General features: G+C 36.4%; 2 protein-coding genes across 6 annotated transcripts in view; one reads left to right on the forward strand and one right to left on the reverse strand.

The window, feature by feature from the left end:
- Positions 1-5,302, reverse strand: part of swt1 (SWT1 RNA endoribonuclease homolog) — a 32,246-nt gene extending 26,944 nt beyond the window's left edge. For 2 of the 5 annotated variants that reach the window (XM_073856185.1, XM_055186127.2), the window contains exons 1-7: positions 4,633-4,760; positions 3,592-3,691; positions 3,290-3,363; positions 1,693-3,016; positions 1,399-1,452; positions 695-736; positions 486-615 (exon numbers count right to left, since the gene is read on the reverse strand). In XM_073856185.1, coding sequence (XP_073712286.1) covers positions 486-615; positions 695-736; positions 1,399-1,452; positions 1,693-3,016; positions 3,290-3,363; positions 3,592-3,675 — 1,708 coding nt within the window. In that variant the 5' untranslated portion in view covers positions 3,676-3,691; positions 4,633-4,760. Of the gene's footprint in view, positions 1-485; positions 616-694; positions 737-1,398; positions 1,453-1,692; positions 3,017-3,289; positions 3,364-3,591; positions 3,692-4,632; positions 4,761-5,252 lie in introns of those variants that run through there. The other 3 variants (XM_073856186.1, XM_073856187.1, XM_073856188.1) reach the window with 3 other exon arrangements.
- trmt1l (tRNA methyltransferase 1-like) lies at positions 4,750-16,391 on the forward strand. The gene is made up of 16 exons (XM_073856193.1): positions 4,750-4,908; positions 5,766-5,879; positions 5,963-6,025; positions 6,109-6,222; positions 7,011-7,075; positions 9,978-10,134; positions 10,478-10,598; positions 11,670-11,749; positions 11,843-12,083; positions 13,296-13,511; positions 13,628-13,818; positions 13,963-14,041; positions 14,161-14,327; positions 14,431-14,496; positions 15,441-15,567; positions 15,807-16,391. Exons 1-16 carry the CDS (start codon positions 4,848-4,850, stop codon positions 16,003-16,005), a joined length of 2,061 nt encoding a protein of 686 aa, XP_073712294.1. The 5' UTR covers positions 4,750-4,847; the 3' UTR covers positions 16,006-16,391.
- The last annotated feature ends 487 nt before the right edge of the window (positions 16,392-16,878 follow it).

The raw sequence follows: 16,878 nt of genomic DNA on the forward strand, positions 1-16,878 counted from the left end.
TATATGATCACTATTAGACCCTTTTACTGTTTGTACACAATGATGACGTGGCAACGTATGCATGTGCATTTTGGCAACGGAAGTATGGCAAGAATCAGCAGTGAAGCAACACAGAGAGAAAAAGTTATTTTAAAAAGTTGACTTTAGATGGCCAAATGCATATATACATATATTAGTATATCATATTAGTGCAACCAAACGCAACAACCAGACATGATGCTGGGAAACTTTTTGAGAAACTTTCTGAGTTGCTAAATTGTCAAAATGCGCACACAGGCTATTTGATCAGTAAAAGCGTCTATATCATTGCAAAAAAAACAAAATCTAATTCTGGCATGGTGGCCTAAGACTTTTGCATTTTTTTTAGATTTTTTTTCATCCTACATAATGTAAAGGAAAATAACCATTATATCTTTAAAATTGCCTGAGCAAGATCATGTCAAAAAATGAAATCAATTTAAAATCAAATTTATAGATGACATTACTGAGCATCGCGCTGATGCCCTCTTCAGGCGGATCAATGTCCATGCAGGTGAGCTCTCCACAGTTCTCCACCAAGTTCACCTCCAGTCGCCTTTCAGAGCGTGCCAAATGCAACTCCTCCACTAATTCCATCTAAACAGTAAATGAAACAGCATGAGAAAACTACAAATGCACATAAATACATTCTGAAAGTAAAAGGCATGTGTCTAACCTCATAGTCACAGTCAAAGGTCTCTGCAGGGTCCTGGGTTTTCTGAAATGGCAAAAAAACTGACTTCAACATACTCTATGTAGAAATTTAGTAGTATTAATACTAATATAGCTTACTAGTACTGACAAACTAGTACTTTATATTTTATTATATTTAATCTTTTTGTCTCTATGCATCTCTCACATATCCGTTAAAGAATAATAATAATAATAATAATAAAAACTTTATTTTGTATAGCGCCTTTAAAAGTAATTTCTCAAAGCGCTTTATATAAGCAAAACTGAGATATAAAAATGGCATAATAATACAAATTACAAAATGCAATATAAACAATTAAGTAAAAAATAAGAATAAATTAGAACTAAACAGAATAAATAAAAATGGTTAAAAATTAAGATTCAAAATACCCAAGAAAATACATCACATATACAACCAAATGTATCACTCTTACCCAAATGCTACCCTGAAATAGTAAGTTTTAAGGCATGCGTTAAGTGTTCAAGGACACTGCATTTCTAATCTCGAAAGGCAGAAAATTCCATAACTTTGTGGTAACTCATGTAAACACCCTATCAGCCATTGTTCTTAAGTGTGTTACAGGAACACTTAAAAGACCAGCATTTTTCTGAGATGAAAACTTTAGAAACTTTAACTGTTTTTTCGTACATGAAGACCAAATGTTAATTTTGGAATCAGTTAATTACCAAGTGATATTCTTCGTTCTGTTCTTGAGCAGAACTGTGCGCATTGCATATTTCCTGAAATATGAAGTGATTGTTATCCACAATGCAAATAATTTCTAATTTTTATGTGTAAAACAAATCATAAACAGAGCAACATACCTATCAAAAATAGCAACATGTATTATTATTGACCATAGTTGGGCATAGAAAAAAATCAAATTTTTATGGCTATTTTTATTACTGATGTTTAAATTAGATTCACTAATATAACAGCATCTGTCAAACTGGTGAAAACATAGGAAACACATGTTCTACCTCACAGGAAGTGTTGCTTGGTGTCGAGACGTCTCTTGATTTATCCACCTGAACCTGCTGAACCGCAACTGCTGAACTTAAATGTAAAAGATGTGAGGAACAATTAACAGAGGGGCTATTTGAGGTCTGACCCAAAATGTTTTGAGGCTTCTGTCTTTGCTGCTGAGAAGCAAGAAACATGTTTGGTGAAGAAGCTGTGCCAGTTTTAGGGAGACAGGACTGAGTGTCCCATCTAGTCCTGGAGTCAGTACTCAAAGGCACATTGGTGTTTTGAGGCTCCTGTCTTTGCTGCTGAGAAGCAAGAAATGTGTTTGGTGAAGAAGCTGTGCCAGTTTTAGGGAGACACGACTGAGTGTCCCATCTAGTCCTGGAGTCAGTACTCAAAGGCACATTGGTGTTTTGAGGCTCCTGTCTTTGCTGCTGAGAAGCAAGAAATGTGTTTGATGGAGAATCTGCTACAGTTTTAGGAAGACATGACTGAGTGTCACATGGAGTCCTGCTGTCAGTACTCACAGACACATTTTTTGTAAAATTTGTGTTTGTCTGAGCTTTAACAGTACAAACGTTTAACGGTTTCACACTTTTACCCTTTTTAGGAATCTTGAAACTGATCTTTGGCATGGGAGTAGAGCTCGGTTTTTCTTCTCCTTGCTGTTTGAGTGAAAGGTCCTCTAGTATTTTTGGTTTAACTGCAGGGTCTACATGTTTAACTAAAGGCAAAGCCTCTTTCAAGTGTGTATTCAATGTTTTTAGATAAGTACTCTTTGCAGTACTCTTTTGAACAATCTGGTCAAACTCCTTGGACATCCTGCTCACTAACATCTCACTCGTTTCCTTTTGAACAACTGCCTGAGGATCCTGATGTGATGAGTTATTGCTGGTTTGTTTTTTGACATCTCTTTGCTTGGCATCTGGTGATAATGACCTCTTCAATAACTTTCTCCTTTGCTCCTTGAGATCTTGAGTGGGAGAATCATCCTGTGAAGGTCTTGGTTTCTCTGGTGCAGATCTCCTTGAAACCAGCTTCTGCTTCTGTGTTTCCAGCTCCTTGGAAGAAGACTGATTTGTTGCACTAGAGCATCTACCTGAGGTTGTGCGGATTGCATTTTCATGTTTTCTTTCGGCAGTCTTCTTTTCTTTCTCCTGTGTGATATGCGATTTGACTGTCCTTGACTTGTCATTTGCTTTGCTTTCAGGAGATCTTTTCTCCTTGCTTTTTCTTTGCCCCACATCTGTTTTTGTCAATCTCGCTTTGTTGGGACTGATGTTTCTTGAGGACGCGGAGTATCTGGCCCTCCGCCTTTCAGCTTCATCTTTGCTGGAACTCAATGGTAAAGATGCCAGTTAAAATTTTCTGTATTCATTAACTAAGAAATAATTTTATATTTTAAATAAGAAATAAAGTTTCTTGTAATAGTTTTGGAAAATATTTTTCATTTAAAATTAATGTCAATATTACATTTAGATTTAAATTGGAACTTCTCCATCTCAGACATTACAGTGAGTGACATTATTACTTGCAAGTTGTGCCTGCATCACATATAAATACATAACTTTTACATGACACAATTTTGTATGCTCTGACTCTGAGACTTACCTTTCATGTCGACGATGAGGATGATGATAATGTCTATGGCTTTTTGGACTGTCAAATCTCCTATTTTCTCTCTCCTGTGACCAAAACAATAATACCTTTACATGTAATATTCAGCAAACATGTGAGAATTGGGGGGGGGCAGATATAATTTAAATATATGGTGCAATGCCATGCATCTGGTGGCTTAAGGGTTAAGAAATTAAACAGGTCTGACAATGCAACATACCCAGTATTAATAAAAGATGAATGCAAATTGCAGAAATCATATGCTCAGAAAAACTACTGTCTGGCATTTCCCTCACCTTCTTCTCATCGTCACGGGAAGAACTTGACGAAACTCTTTCCTCCTTTTTGTGTTTCCTTCTTTTTGATTTCTTGCTAGACATCTTTCGACTTTTGTGTCTGTAATTGAACACAAAGCTCATTATATCCTGTGCTGTAATATAGTTGAGCTCACATAAAGCAATCCTGTAGGACACTGTAGTATATTAATATAATTACTACAATTGTGTGTGGTAATGTATACTAAAGTACAAAATGTTTACTATAGTGAACTAATAAACTGTTATAAACAGTGTTGTATATTTAAATATTTACTAAGGTAAGGTTTACTATGATTAAGTATACTACAGTATTTTTTCATGTAAGGGGGATAACGTTTCAGGTTATGTTCTTACATAAAATCAAACATACAGCAATAAATGTAACAAAATCAAATTTATGCCAAACGTTTCATTAACAAAAAATAATTATACAAACCATTTAAGTATAAAAGCGTTAAAACATGTTGGATATATTTCAAGATGATGGTATTTTTATAGAGTTCAACAAAGTAATACCCACATGACAAAATACTGTAGTATACTTACTTTAGTATGCTCACTGTAGTAAAATTTCTAGACACTTTAGTGCTTTAAACCTTACCCAAGTTAATATTAAAGTATACCAAGTTACAGTTAACAAAATGTAGTCAAGACTCATCATTACTATATAATATACTACATGCAGTACAATTTAATACAGTAAATAATGAAGTATACTGCAGCAATTTTCCAGGAGGATTAGTGACAAGAAAACATTTCTCTCATCCTTGAAAAACAGATAACGATAAAACAGTGTAAACCAGCTCAAAGTTGACCAATAAATGCTTTACGATGTAATTCGCCATTTTAAGAGGTGAAATGCCATCTTTTATGGAATAAAAATGTATTTCTGACAGCAATGTCCACAGAATTATAGCGTGACATTATAACATAGTTGCCCTGACATGCCTCACATTAAACATTATCAGAAGTATAAAACTTTATTGCGGTTTTAGTGTAAAAGAGGTTTACGGTACCTACCAGAAATAAAGTGCGTGTTGTTAAAAAGTAACTGAATGACAGAAAGACACGAGTGTTCTTGCAATGAAACACAACAAACTTCACTGAAACTGCTTCACAGAATCCACTTCCGCTCTTTGAGTTCGCGTAGTTTAAAAGAAGATGATTGGCCCTCTCCCACCACGCTCAATGTCTAGTATTTGACGTACGGAATCGACGTACGCTAGTTTTCAAAAATGGCGGAGCTCAAAGAAGAGGACACTGAGCAACTTCACCAGGAGGACGGCAATATAAAGGGTACATCTATTTCTTTAATCAATGTTAAAATCGTTTAGTCATGTTTTGTAGGTTACTAAAATAACACCTTTCTGTTATACATTTAGTATTTTTGCGCAAATTGTTTCTAATGCGACTTGAAAACTGCTGAAGTAAATATAGGCGTCCTCGCGGAGCTCCGCCATAGGACCTACTGTGTACATAATGCAAATGTTAAAAACCTCTCAGTATGCCAGAGGATTGGCAAAAGACAAGCACACTTTCCGAAAATACTTTGCTTTAATCAAAGTCGATTAAACTCTGAGTTGAAAAATTATTTGGAAATAACAGTTAAATGCACAGTGTATGTGTAGCAATGGTCTTACCATGGAGCTCCGCAGTGGAGCCCTTCTGCTTGGAAACATCAGCCGCAGAAGCGGGATTGGCTAAACCACGGAAATGTGCATGCGTTAACTAATGGAGGTGCTGCACTGTATTTTCCCATAGCTTGCAGCTATGAAGTTCAAAATTAGTTATAGATTATATATTTTACAATGCAAAACGTTTTTATACGTAAACTAATAACAAAGATAATAATAATAACAACTAAAAATGGCGAAAAATGATTAATTATATATTAATTATATATAGTTATATTATATTAGATATTTTTGTATTTAATTAAATAATAATAAAATAGATAAATACGATTAATAATCATAAAAAAGTTATATATAATGGAGAATAATTCAAGCAAATAAAATTCAGGCGAACAGTAATTCTAAAGCCACAGGGACATTAAAAAAACTGCATTTATGAGTCTGGATAAGAACATGAAATTCTGGAACAACCGTGGATGTGCAAGTGATTTTGAAATGTGAATTTTTCTGTGTAAACAGACACTGGTACTGATACTCAGGTGACGAATGAACAGGTGACCACTCATGATACCTCTACTGATCCAGTGGAAACAGAAGGCAAAAATGGACAAACATCCTCCACTGTTACGTCAGGTAACATTAGAAATGTAACAATCTTGAGCTTTGATGATCATTGAGGCCGTGTTACATCACTGAAATATTGTCTGTCATTTCAGAGAGACATGTGTCAATACAAACCACTCTGGAGGGGCTCGAAATGCTTGTGGATTTAAATGGAGGTACAAAAACTTGCAGTATCTTATTAAAACAGACTTCATGGATCTGAAGTCAACAGACATCTGTGTTCATTAATTTCTGACAGCTGGGAGAAAGTCCTGTCCACTGTGTCCAGAAGAGAAGTTTAAGGCCTGTTACAGTCATAAACTCAGACGACACCTGCAAAACTTGCACTGGAAAGTTTATGTGGAATTTGAAGGCAAGTACATTTTTAAACAATTCCCTTGTAATTATATAGCACTTTTTATATTGTGCATCATTGCAGAGCAGCTATACTGAAACATTTTAGTGCAAGACAATTAAAGGGGTCATGGCATGAAAATGTGACTTATTCCATGTTAAAGTGCTATAATTGGGTCCCCATCTTCTTTCAACCTAGAAAATGTGAAAAAGATCAACCCAGTAACTTAGTTTTGGAAAACTTTTTGTACAAGCACATGAAAAAATAGGTCGTTGAAATTTGGCTCTCCTTATGATGTCATAAGGAGCTTTTATTATACTACGCCTTAATCTGCACTATCCAACCACAGCACTGCCATTTAGTGCAGAGAGAAAGCGAGAGAAGAAAGCGAGAGAAAATAATTGACAGCACAATTGAGTTTCAATTACAACAAACCACCATCATTGCGATCAGTGTTTGAATTTCATCACTCATGTGCATTTTAGAGGACACACCCAAAACGACACATTTTTGCTCGCACCTAAAAAGTGGCCATTTTAAAATGCTATAATAAATTATTTTTATGGTATTTTGAGCTAAAACTTCACATATGTGCTCTGGGGACACCAAAGATTTATGTGACATCTTAAAAAAAGTCTTGTTCCATGGCCCCTTTAATTTTCAAAAATCCTATCAATATATTCCCTTTGGTGTCATTTTTTCTAACGTGCCTTTAAAAGCTGTTGATTGTGAAGATGACTATTAGCTCATATTTTGTGAAGAACTCAGGAGTACTTTCTACTTTGTTTTCTCTCATGCTCCCATAGGCCAAAGAATGTGCATCTGTCATCTGCCTTGCAGACCACTCAAGTCCAGTCTAGGTGCTGACCAGGTAAGTCTATTGGGGATTTTTCTAGTTCCTTACATATGGGCTGTAATAATATTGACCAAAAGATGGCAGAATATACCAAATTATGTAATAGGTTTTCTATGAAGTCAAGTTAGATTGTTTGACAAGCACTGTTTCCATCTTTTATTGACATTTTCTGATTGCAGTTTTAGTGATTTAGAAGAGCTAAGTATCCAGTAGGCTTTTCATCACATCATAGTCATGAACCATTATTTGTAACTTAAAGGGATAGTTCCACAAAATATTTAAATTTTGTCATTATTAACTCACCTATTTTGAAGAATGTTTGTAACCAAGCAGATCTGGGGCACCTTTGAACTCCATAGTAGGAAAAAAATAATACTATGGAAGTAAATGGTGCTCTAGATCTGTTTGGTTATTAACATTTTCAAATATATTCATTTGTGTTTATCAAAACAAAGAAATTTATGCAGGTTTGAAACAACGTAACAGAAAATGATTACAGTATTTTAATTTTTTGGTAAACTGTCCCTTTAAATTGATAAGATATGGTATCACCGCATGGTATGGTATCATTGATAAGATATGGTATCACCGCATGGTATGGTAATTTGACTGTCCAGCTACAATCCAGGTTAGGACGTCTGGTGCACAATGCTTTTAAAATTATAGGAGGCGAGGAGAAATCAGTACAAGAGTTGTTTGATGCCGCCATTTTAAACCATGCCAAGAAAATTGATGGGGAACGGACTCATATCCTGAAGGATAATTTTAAACTACTACCGTCAGGAAAAAGATACAGGGTCTTGATGAGCAGGTCAAATCGATTTAAATATTCATTTGTTCCCACTGCAATCAAAGCTTTAAACAGAGAAAAAATACTGTGAATCACCACTGTGTTTTTATGTATTTATTTTTTATTTTATTTTTGTGTGTTTTTAATGCATGCTGTATTATTATTATAAGGTATGTACTGACTTGCATGTTGTCCAAGACAAATTTCCCAGCGATGGGACTAATAAAGTATAAAGTAAAGTAAAAGTAAAAGCAAGTTGTTGAGAGGGTTGTTCTCATTCTAGAGAGTATTTTTTTTAGACAAATCTCACTAGTCCAAGATGTGCATAATTAAATGCCATAAATATGAAGCGTACACAGCAAATACAGTTTAGGGACTTAAATGGACACTACACATTTTTTGAAAATATGCTAATTTTCCAGCTCCCACTTGAGTTAAACATTAGATTTGTTTTGAAATCCATTCAGCTTAGGGATGGGCAATATAAACGATATGCAATATAAACGATAGAAAATTGGCATACGATAGAGATTTTAGGTCTATTGCACTATCGCGATAATGCGTGTTGATGACACAATCTACCCGCAAACTTTAAAGCCACGAGCTGCAGCCGAATAAACATGGATGAAAGCGTTAGTGAAACAGAAGAACTCCTGAAAAAGACAGATGCAACATCTATTTTTTGGATTTAAGCCATAAGTTACATAAGTTAACTGCTGCTCCACGCGCGAAATTGGCATTATGGTCTAGTAATTGTGAAACATGCAGTATATATATGCAGTATAGTCCCCACAAGCATTTAAAGTGTTTAGTGTTATAAAAATAATTAACTGTGTTTTTTAGCAGATAGATCTTATCGGCTTTATCATTTTAAAAGTAGATCACCACACAAAAAAGTCTGGACACCCCTGCTGTAGAGTGTGTCAGGCAAAAGTTCCAGCTAAGAGAGGTAACAAGACTAATCTGGCCATAACGGTTTACTTTTACTTACTTTTTTAGCAGTTTGGCTTTTGTAAGGGTCTATATAACATGTTCTGAAACGAGTCTATTGAAACTATTATATCGCAATACATATCGCTATCGCAAGAGGCTGCAATGTATAACGCAATATGGATTTTAGGCCATATCGCCCATCCCTAATTCAGCTGATATCCGGGTCTGGCGATACCACTTTTAGCATAGCTTAGCATAATCTATTGAATCTGATTGGACCATTGGCATCGCGCTCAGGAGTAACCAAAGAGTTTCTATATTTTTTATATTTAAAACAATGATATTATGCAGCACCTGAAAATAGACCCCTTGGTAACTTTCAACATTATTTTCAGGCACTGCGTAATATCATTGCGCCTGCTGCAGCCATGGTACGGCAGCAAAGTCCTTGATTATTACGCCGGAATGAGAATATAGTTCCTAGTCATATCAGCTTAGAAAATCGCCACTTTTAATTTTCCGTCGGTTTTAGTACACGATGTAACTACAGAAGAGTCAAGTTTTAAGTAGGAAAAATAATGAAACTCTTTGGTTATTTTTGAGCGTGATGCTAATGGTCTAATCAGATTCAATGGATTATGCTAAGCTATGCTAAAAGTGGTACCACCAGACCCAGAGATCAGCTGAATGGATTCCAAAACAGTAAAAATCAAATGTTTAAATCTAGGGGAGCTGGAAAAAGCATATTTTCAAAAAAGTGGAGTGTCCCTTTAAAGTATAATGAAATATCACCCACATGGACACATTTTCATGAAGCTCAGTAGGCAAAGCATTGTGCTATCAATGCAAAGCTTGTGGGTCTGATGCCCAGGGAAAAGCATATTACTAAGTAAGTTTTATTGAATGCATTGAATAGCTTAAACGCATTCATTGAATACTTTAAATGCATAGCATATTGCTTTAGATTAAAGCATACGCCAAATGCATAAATGTAAATGACCATCTTGGAACCTCAATATCTCTCTACTTTTCTCCATGATGGCCATTTATCTCCTTTTGAAACCAGCAATTTCAAAATTGTGAGATTGTGAAGTAAATAACCAAAAGCTAGAATATATATCTTTTTATTACTGTATTTATATTGTGCATTTATCTGCTTTTAGTTATTCATGTGTCTTTATACCTCATTTCCAGACTCAAGGCAGGCTGGTGGCCCACTACCACTGTGTGGTCTGTTCTGTCACAATTGCTCGTAAAACAGACATGGTCAGTCACCTTAAGCGTCACATCAACAAGGGTGAGACAGAGGCCAGTTATTCAGGCAGCTCGGATGTTCCCTTCGTAGAACCAGGTGAGCATTTTCTCTGTTGATGATGTCAGAGGAACATCTTTTAATGGGCTGATTCGTCCTTGTTTTAATGCATTTTACTGTCATGACAAGTCATTCGTGTTGCCAAGGCAACACGGGTGAGACAAAAGTCAATAGATGGGAACTGCCTAAACTGGATGCCAGTTTTGTGGTGTGGAATAATGTAGATGTTAAACTTGAGCAGCAACATTGTCTTTACAAAAAAAGTTCTGTTTAACTTCCAGTTTCAACTTGTCATGTTATTCACTTGTTTTTGATTCACAGTTTCTTTGTCATTTGGAATAGTACCAAATGATTAGTCCCTTTAATCTGTCTTTTTTCTCAGTCCAAGGTGGACAGGCCTATGAGATTATGAAGGAATTGGGCACTAATGTCCAGCTCATGCCTAACCACACCACACCTCAGAAGACAGACACATACTTCAGCCGCAAGATGAAGACCAACAGGTTGAAACTTTTTATCAAAATATCGAAGGATGTAGTGCATGTGCTTGTGATTCATAAGTCGGGACGTGTGACTTGAGTTTGGATGAACTTTAGCTTCTTGACTTAGGGATGGTTTACCCAAGAATGAAAATTCTGTCATCATTTACTCACTCGCATGTTGTTACAAACCTGTATACATTTCTTTCTTCACAAAGGAAGATATTTTGGGAATGTTTGTAACCAAACCGTTGCTGAGCTCCATTCACTTCTATTGTATTATTTATTTCCTTTTTCGGTTACCAAATTCCTCAAAATATCTTCCTTCATGTTCATCAGAACAAAGAAATATATACAGGTTTGTAGAGTTAAAAATATAAAAACTAATAATAGGAAAATTATATGACAGGAAAAGCCCTTTAAAAATATTGTTATTGTAATAAATATACCAATAGCAAATATTGATAAATTCCATAAGGTGCTATAAGAAATTTGGTTTAAAGGTGCAATGTGGGACTTTTGGTGACATCTATTGGTGAGACTGTGAATTGCAACCAACGGCTCAGTCCTCCTTTTTGAAACGCATAGTGAAGCTACGGTAGCCGCCACAGGACAAACACGTCATCGCTCTAAAGAACAGATCGTCCATTTAGGGCTACATTAAAAAAACATGGCAGCGTGAAATGGCGACATCTATGTAAGGGGACCCACGGTGTATGTAGATAAAAACGACTCATTCTAAGAAAATAAAAACAATACGTTCATTTTGTATACATCACTGATAATATACTGTAGTTATGTATATTATATTGCATTTCTGTCAGGAGATCGTTCTAAAAGTTACACATTGCACCTTTAATTCATATTTCATGAAATAATGAAGTATAACACTAAAATATTAATTTAGCATAATTTTTTAAACATTTGTAAAGATAACACAAATATTGGCAGACTTCCACGAATTATAAACCTCTTTTAAAAACCTCTGTAATAAAGACAAATGTAGTAAAAAAAAAACCTTCACCTCTTCACAGTCTCATTGTGCTGGTTATTTCATTATTGTCTACAGTTAAACATTGTCTCTTGATGTTGTAGGCAGCTGGTGTTCTGCTCTCTCGCCGTTCTAGCTGAAGAGAGGAATCCACTCGAATGTCTCGATGCTTTCGGAGCCACTGGTAGGAAATCTACTATATGGCAATACCAGATAATATTATATTATGGACATACATTTCCAGATTACATTTATAATATATTGATCTCTTGTGTAGGTATCATGGGTCTGCAGTGGGCGAAGCATCTACGTAACTCCGTTAAAGTTACTATAAACGACATAAACGAATCGTGTGTGAAGATGATTAAGGAGAACTGTCATCTAAACCACATCAGAGTAGAGGGGAGTCGCACGGCTTGCCAGCTAGACGGAACAGGAGATGTGGAATCACCCATCGCCTCTGTGGAGGTGGTGAAAATGGACGCCAATGTCATTATGCACCTGAGACCCTTTGACTACATGTGAGTTAGCAACCAATGAAATTATAATTTAGGGTTTGGTACTTGTTGGGGTCAGAAATGTTTAAAGGGACACTCCACTTTTTTGGAAAATATGCTAATTTTCCGGCTCCCCTAGAGTTAAACATTTGATTTTTACTAATTGGAATTTTCCTTACTAACTTTTAATTTTCCGTCAGTCTTAGGACACGATGTAACTACAGAAGAAGAGTCAAGTTTAGAATAGGCAAAATATCGAAACTCTTTGGTTATTTTTGGAACGATGCTAATGGTCTAATCAGATTCAATGGATTGTGCTAAGCTATGCTAAAAGTGTTAGCGCCAGACCCTGAGATCAGCTGAATGGATTTTAAAACGCTAAGAACCAAATGTTTAACTCTAGGGGAGCTGAAAAATGAGCATATTTTCAAAAAAAGTGGAGTGTCCCTTTAATGTTCGAAGCACAGAAAAGTTTGATGGCATGATCAATATAAAATAAAGTTTCTGTAAAAATATTAAAGGGATAGTTCACCAAAAAAATGAAGATTCTGTCATCATTAACTTACTCTCATGTTGTTACAAACCTGTATACGTGTATTTGTTCTGATGAACACAAAGGAAGATATTTTGGGCAATGTTTGTAATCAAACCTATCAGAAGCCCCATTGACACCCATAGTATTCTTTTTCCTACTGTGGAGGTCATTGGGGCCTCTGGTCGGTTTGGTTGCAAGCATTCCACAAGAAAATCTTCCTTCGTTTTTATCAGAACAAATAGATTACTGGTTTGTTACTCCATGAGGATGAGAAAATTTTGGGGTGAACTATCCCTTTAAAGGTGCAGTGTGTAAATTTTTGCGGCATCTAGTGGTGAGGTTGCGCATTGCAGCCAAAGGCTCAGTCCACTGCTCACCTCTCGCTTTTGAAACACACAGAGAAGCTACGTTAGCCGCCACTGGACAAATATGTAATCGTCGGAGACAACTTAGTAAAAGAGTTTGTCCGTTAAGGGCTTCTGTAGAAACATGGCGGCACAAAATGGCGACTTCCATGTAAGGGGACCCTCAGTCTATGTAGATAAAAACATCATATTCTAAGGTTATAAAAACATAACGGTTCATTATACACCCCATTTTATATAGTTTTGTACAATATTTTGCATTTCTGTCAAGAGATCCTTCTAAAAATTACACACTGCACCTTTAAAAACACCCCTGTACTTTTGTTTTTCGATCATACACCTCGACCCGTTCGGAACATCTGTGAACTATCTGGACGCTGCGTTTCGGAACGTTCGGAATCTGGGAATCGTCTCTGTGACGTCGACAGACACTGGCTCACTGTACTCCAAATCCCTAAATGTGACACTTCGACATTACGGCTGCCAGATCGTCAGGACCGAGTATTACAAGGAACTCGCAGCACGTATGGTGTTGGCTTCAGTAGCCAGGTAATCACCTACGGGTCTTAAATATATCACCATACACAAGTGTATTATATATTAGACGGTCTGCAAACTGTTTACATAAAGTTTATTTGTCCCATGTTTGTCAATGCATCTTGCAGGGCAGCCGCACGCTGCAACAAAGGGATTGAGGTGCTGTTAGCCGTGGCTCTCGAGCACTTCGTCCTGGTGGTGGTACGTGTGCTCAGAGGGCCCACGCAGGCGGACGAGTCTTCAAAAAAACTGCGTCAGCTTTTGCACTGCCAATGGTGTGAAGAAAGAGTGTTCCTCAAGCCAGGAAGCATGGTTGAAGGTAAAAATATACTTCAGCAACTAAATAACGTCACAAATCTGTTCTGATTTGATCACAAATCTGTCAATGTAACATCTAGACACTGAAGCATAGTGCATTACTTTTAAGTATAAATAAGGTCTTTGCTGGTTGTAATCTCAACAGAAAACCTGTACAGGCAGCTGCCATGTCAGTGCCATGGGAGCATGCCAGGAAAAACCGCAGTAGAGCTTGGGCCACTATGGTGAGATGATCATTCATGCCGCTTTCATGCATTAATTACTCATGAATTCAGATAATAGCATGTGGATAAGTACATCATTACAACTCCACCTGTTTTTATTTCTTTGTTATGTCTATCAGGGCTGGTCCTCTGTTTAACACTGGTTTTCTGAGGCGGATGTTAGTGGCAGCAGTACAGTATAATATGGAGGACATCCAGCCCCTGGTAAAGACTCTCATCTGTGAGGCAGACTGTACCACCCTCAAGCCTTCTCCTGTCCCGGGATATTCTGCCCTTTCCAACCAAGGTATGTTTGGTTGTGTCAGTCAATAATCTATCTAGAAACTGTTTGGTTTGTCTTAGCAGTGCAGCAAGGCTTTGACATATTGACATGTTTTTTTTATCAATAGTGGAGTGTGGTGTGGTCATAAAAACTTTACAGAAGGCTGAGGAGGCGGATACGTCTGATCAGTCAGGTATTGCTTGGTTTTTATTGTAAACCTGTTTTTTTTGTTGCTTTCATTCATTGATATCTGATGTTCTCTTCTTTAAAGGATTAGTCAATTTTCTTAAAATAAATCCAGATAATTTACTCACAAAATGTTGATGTCTTTCTTTGTTCAGTAGAGAAGAAATTATGCTTTTTGAGGAAAACATTCCAGGTTTTTCTCATTTTAATGGACTTTAATGGACCCCAACACTTAACAGTTTTAATGCAGTTTATTAAAAGAGTTACAAAGGACTCTAAATGATCCCAAACGTGTCATAAGGGTCTTATCTAGCGATGTAATTGCGTAATAAAGTGGAATGATCACGTGTTACACATATGAAACGCACATTTGCGGATCATTTTTAACCATAAACTGACACAAAGACATGAATTAGTATCATTCGACATACAACAACGTCAGAACGGTCCTCTTTCTCCACACTTGTAAACACTGGGGCGGAGTTTCGATACGTCATCCGTGACCTTTCGGCGTGATGACGTATTGCGTGGGGTTGCGCTGGCGAGTCGCAGGGCCACAGATAGACGAGAAGTTGTGGTTTTAAAGGGCATATTTTTGATTTTTCTGGTCAAAAATGACAATCGTTTCGCTAGATAAGACCCTTATGCCTCGTTTGGGTTCCTTTAGGGTCCTTTGAAACTGCAATATTAAGCTGCATTAAGACTGTTAGGTGTTGGTGTCCATTAAAGTCCATTAAGGTGAGAAAAATCCTGGAATGTTTTCCTCGAAAGACATAATTTCTTCTCGACTGAACAAGGAGGGACATCGGCATTTTGGATGACATGGTGGTGAGTAAATATCTGGATTTTTTTTTTAGGAAATGGACTAATCCTTTAAATGGAATGCCAAATTTTCCCAGATTAAGGTGGATATCATTGTTGAAATTTTTTTTTTCTACTATATGTATGTAGGGAAACGAAAAACAGCTGGAGAGGATTCTGGGAATGTGCTGAAGAAATTAAAATCAGACACATCAGAGCATCCTGCTTTCTACTACAGCATCCATCGGCACAGCATCCGCGGCATGAACATGCCCAAGTTAGTCACCACAAACCTCTCTACTGTATACACACAGTCATGCACTGATGATGTAAACTGATGTCATAGCATTCCTTGAATTCAGCTTGAGTCATTATATAAAAAGCCGAAAGAATTGACGTCACCAAAAATTTCATAAATTTTTCTGCATAGGATTTAACAATAAATGATCTTAAATTCAATAAACCTAAATTCTGAACAATACGTCTATTTACTTGATTATGTCGTCTCTCATTCAGGCTCAATAAGTTCCTGCAATATCTCACTGAGGCTGGATTCAGAGTGAGCCGCACACACTTTGACCCAACAGGGGTGAGAACCGACGCCACCTTAGCGCAGTTTAAGGAAGTGCTTACGAAATACAGCGTGCCTACTTACTCATCTGCCCCTCAGAGCAGCGCCGTGAGCTCAGATCTTACCCGACGTTTGACTATGTGAGGTTTTTGAGCCCTTAAGGACATGCTGAGTTAACAAAGACATGTTGTTATTGAGTTAGTGTTGATGATGGATACTTTTTAAATGACAACTGGAAAAAGTAACATTTGGTGAATGAGTGTTGTCGCTCAATGTTTGTTTATGCTTTTGCTGGTTGGACTAAAGCTTTAACTCATTACAGCCTTCATAGTGTTTGATGATAAATCAATATGTGCTGACTGATGCAGTATTGAATGGTATTTTCAAAGTTTTTTTTATCTATAAAGTATTTATAAAGACTGTCAAAGGTTTATATTGATCTTGCCTAATCTGATTTTATATTTCATTGTTTTTTGCTTCAGTATTTTGCCTGTTTGCTAACTGCATCATCAATAAAACCTTAAGTGTGATGTGTCTTGTTTCATACTTAAAAGATTTTACACTTGGGTGTATCTCATGTAAACATGCCCAGGTCATGTTTAATCACATAATAAGACAAAGATGAGACAATCAATACTTTAGTTTCATTGTGATTTTAAAGTGAATTGATTGTGATGATCATTTGAACAAAGAAGCAATTGTTGTAGTACTAGATCTTGATGAAGTGTTGTGCTGCGTTTCATCATTCTAAAACACAATATACAGTGACATGGTAGCTTGATAGTTTTCTTTGTACTTTACTAAAGGGGTATCATATAAATAATACAATTGTACAAAGATTTGGTTATCATTTAGTTTATGGTTATCATATATATTTATATACAATGAAAGATTAAAGGTTTTCTTTCAATTTAAACATAGTTTTGATTTTGTATGCAACTCTATAATTATTTTACATTGGGTATTTTCATGTTTTATATTATCACATATCAGTTACTTGAATGTTCAGATAATTTT

The sequence above is a fragment of the Misgurnus anguillicaudatus genome, chromosome 18 (genome assembly GCF_027580225.2).
Source record: "Misgurnus anguillicaudatus chromosome 18, ASM2758022v2, whole genome shotgun sequence".
NCBI lineage: Eukaryota > Metazoa > Chordata > Actinopteri > Cypriniformes > Cobitidae > Misgurnus > Misgurnus anguillicaudatus.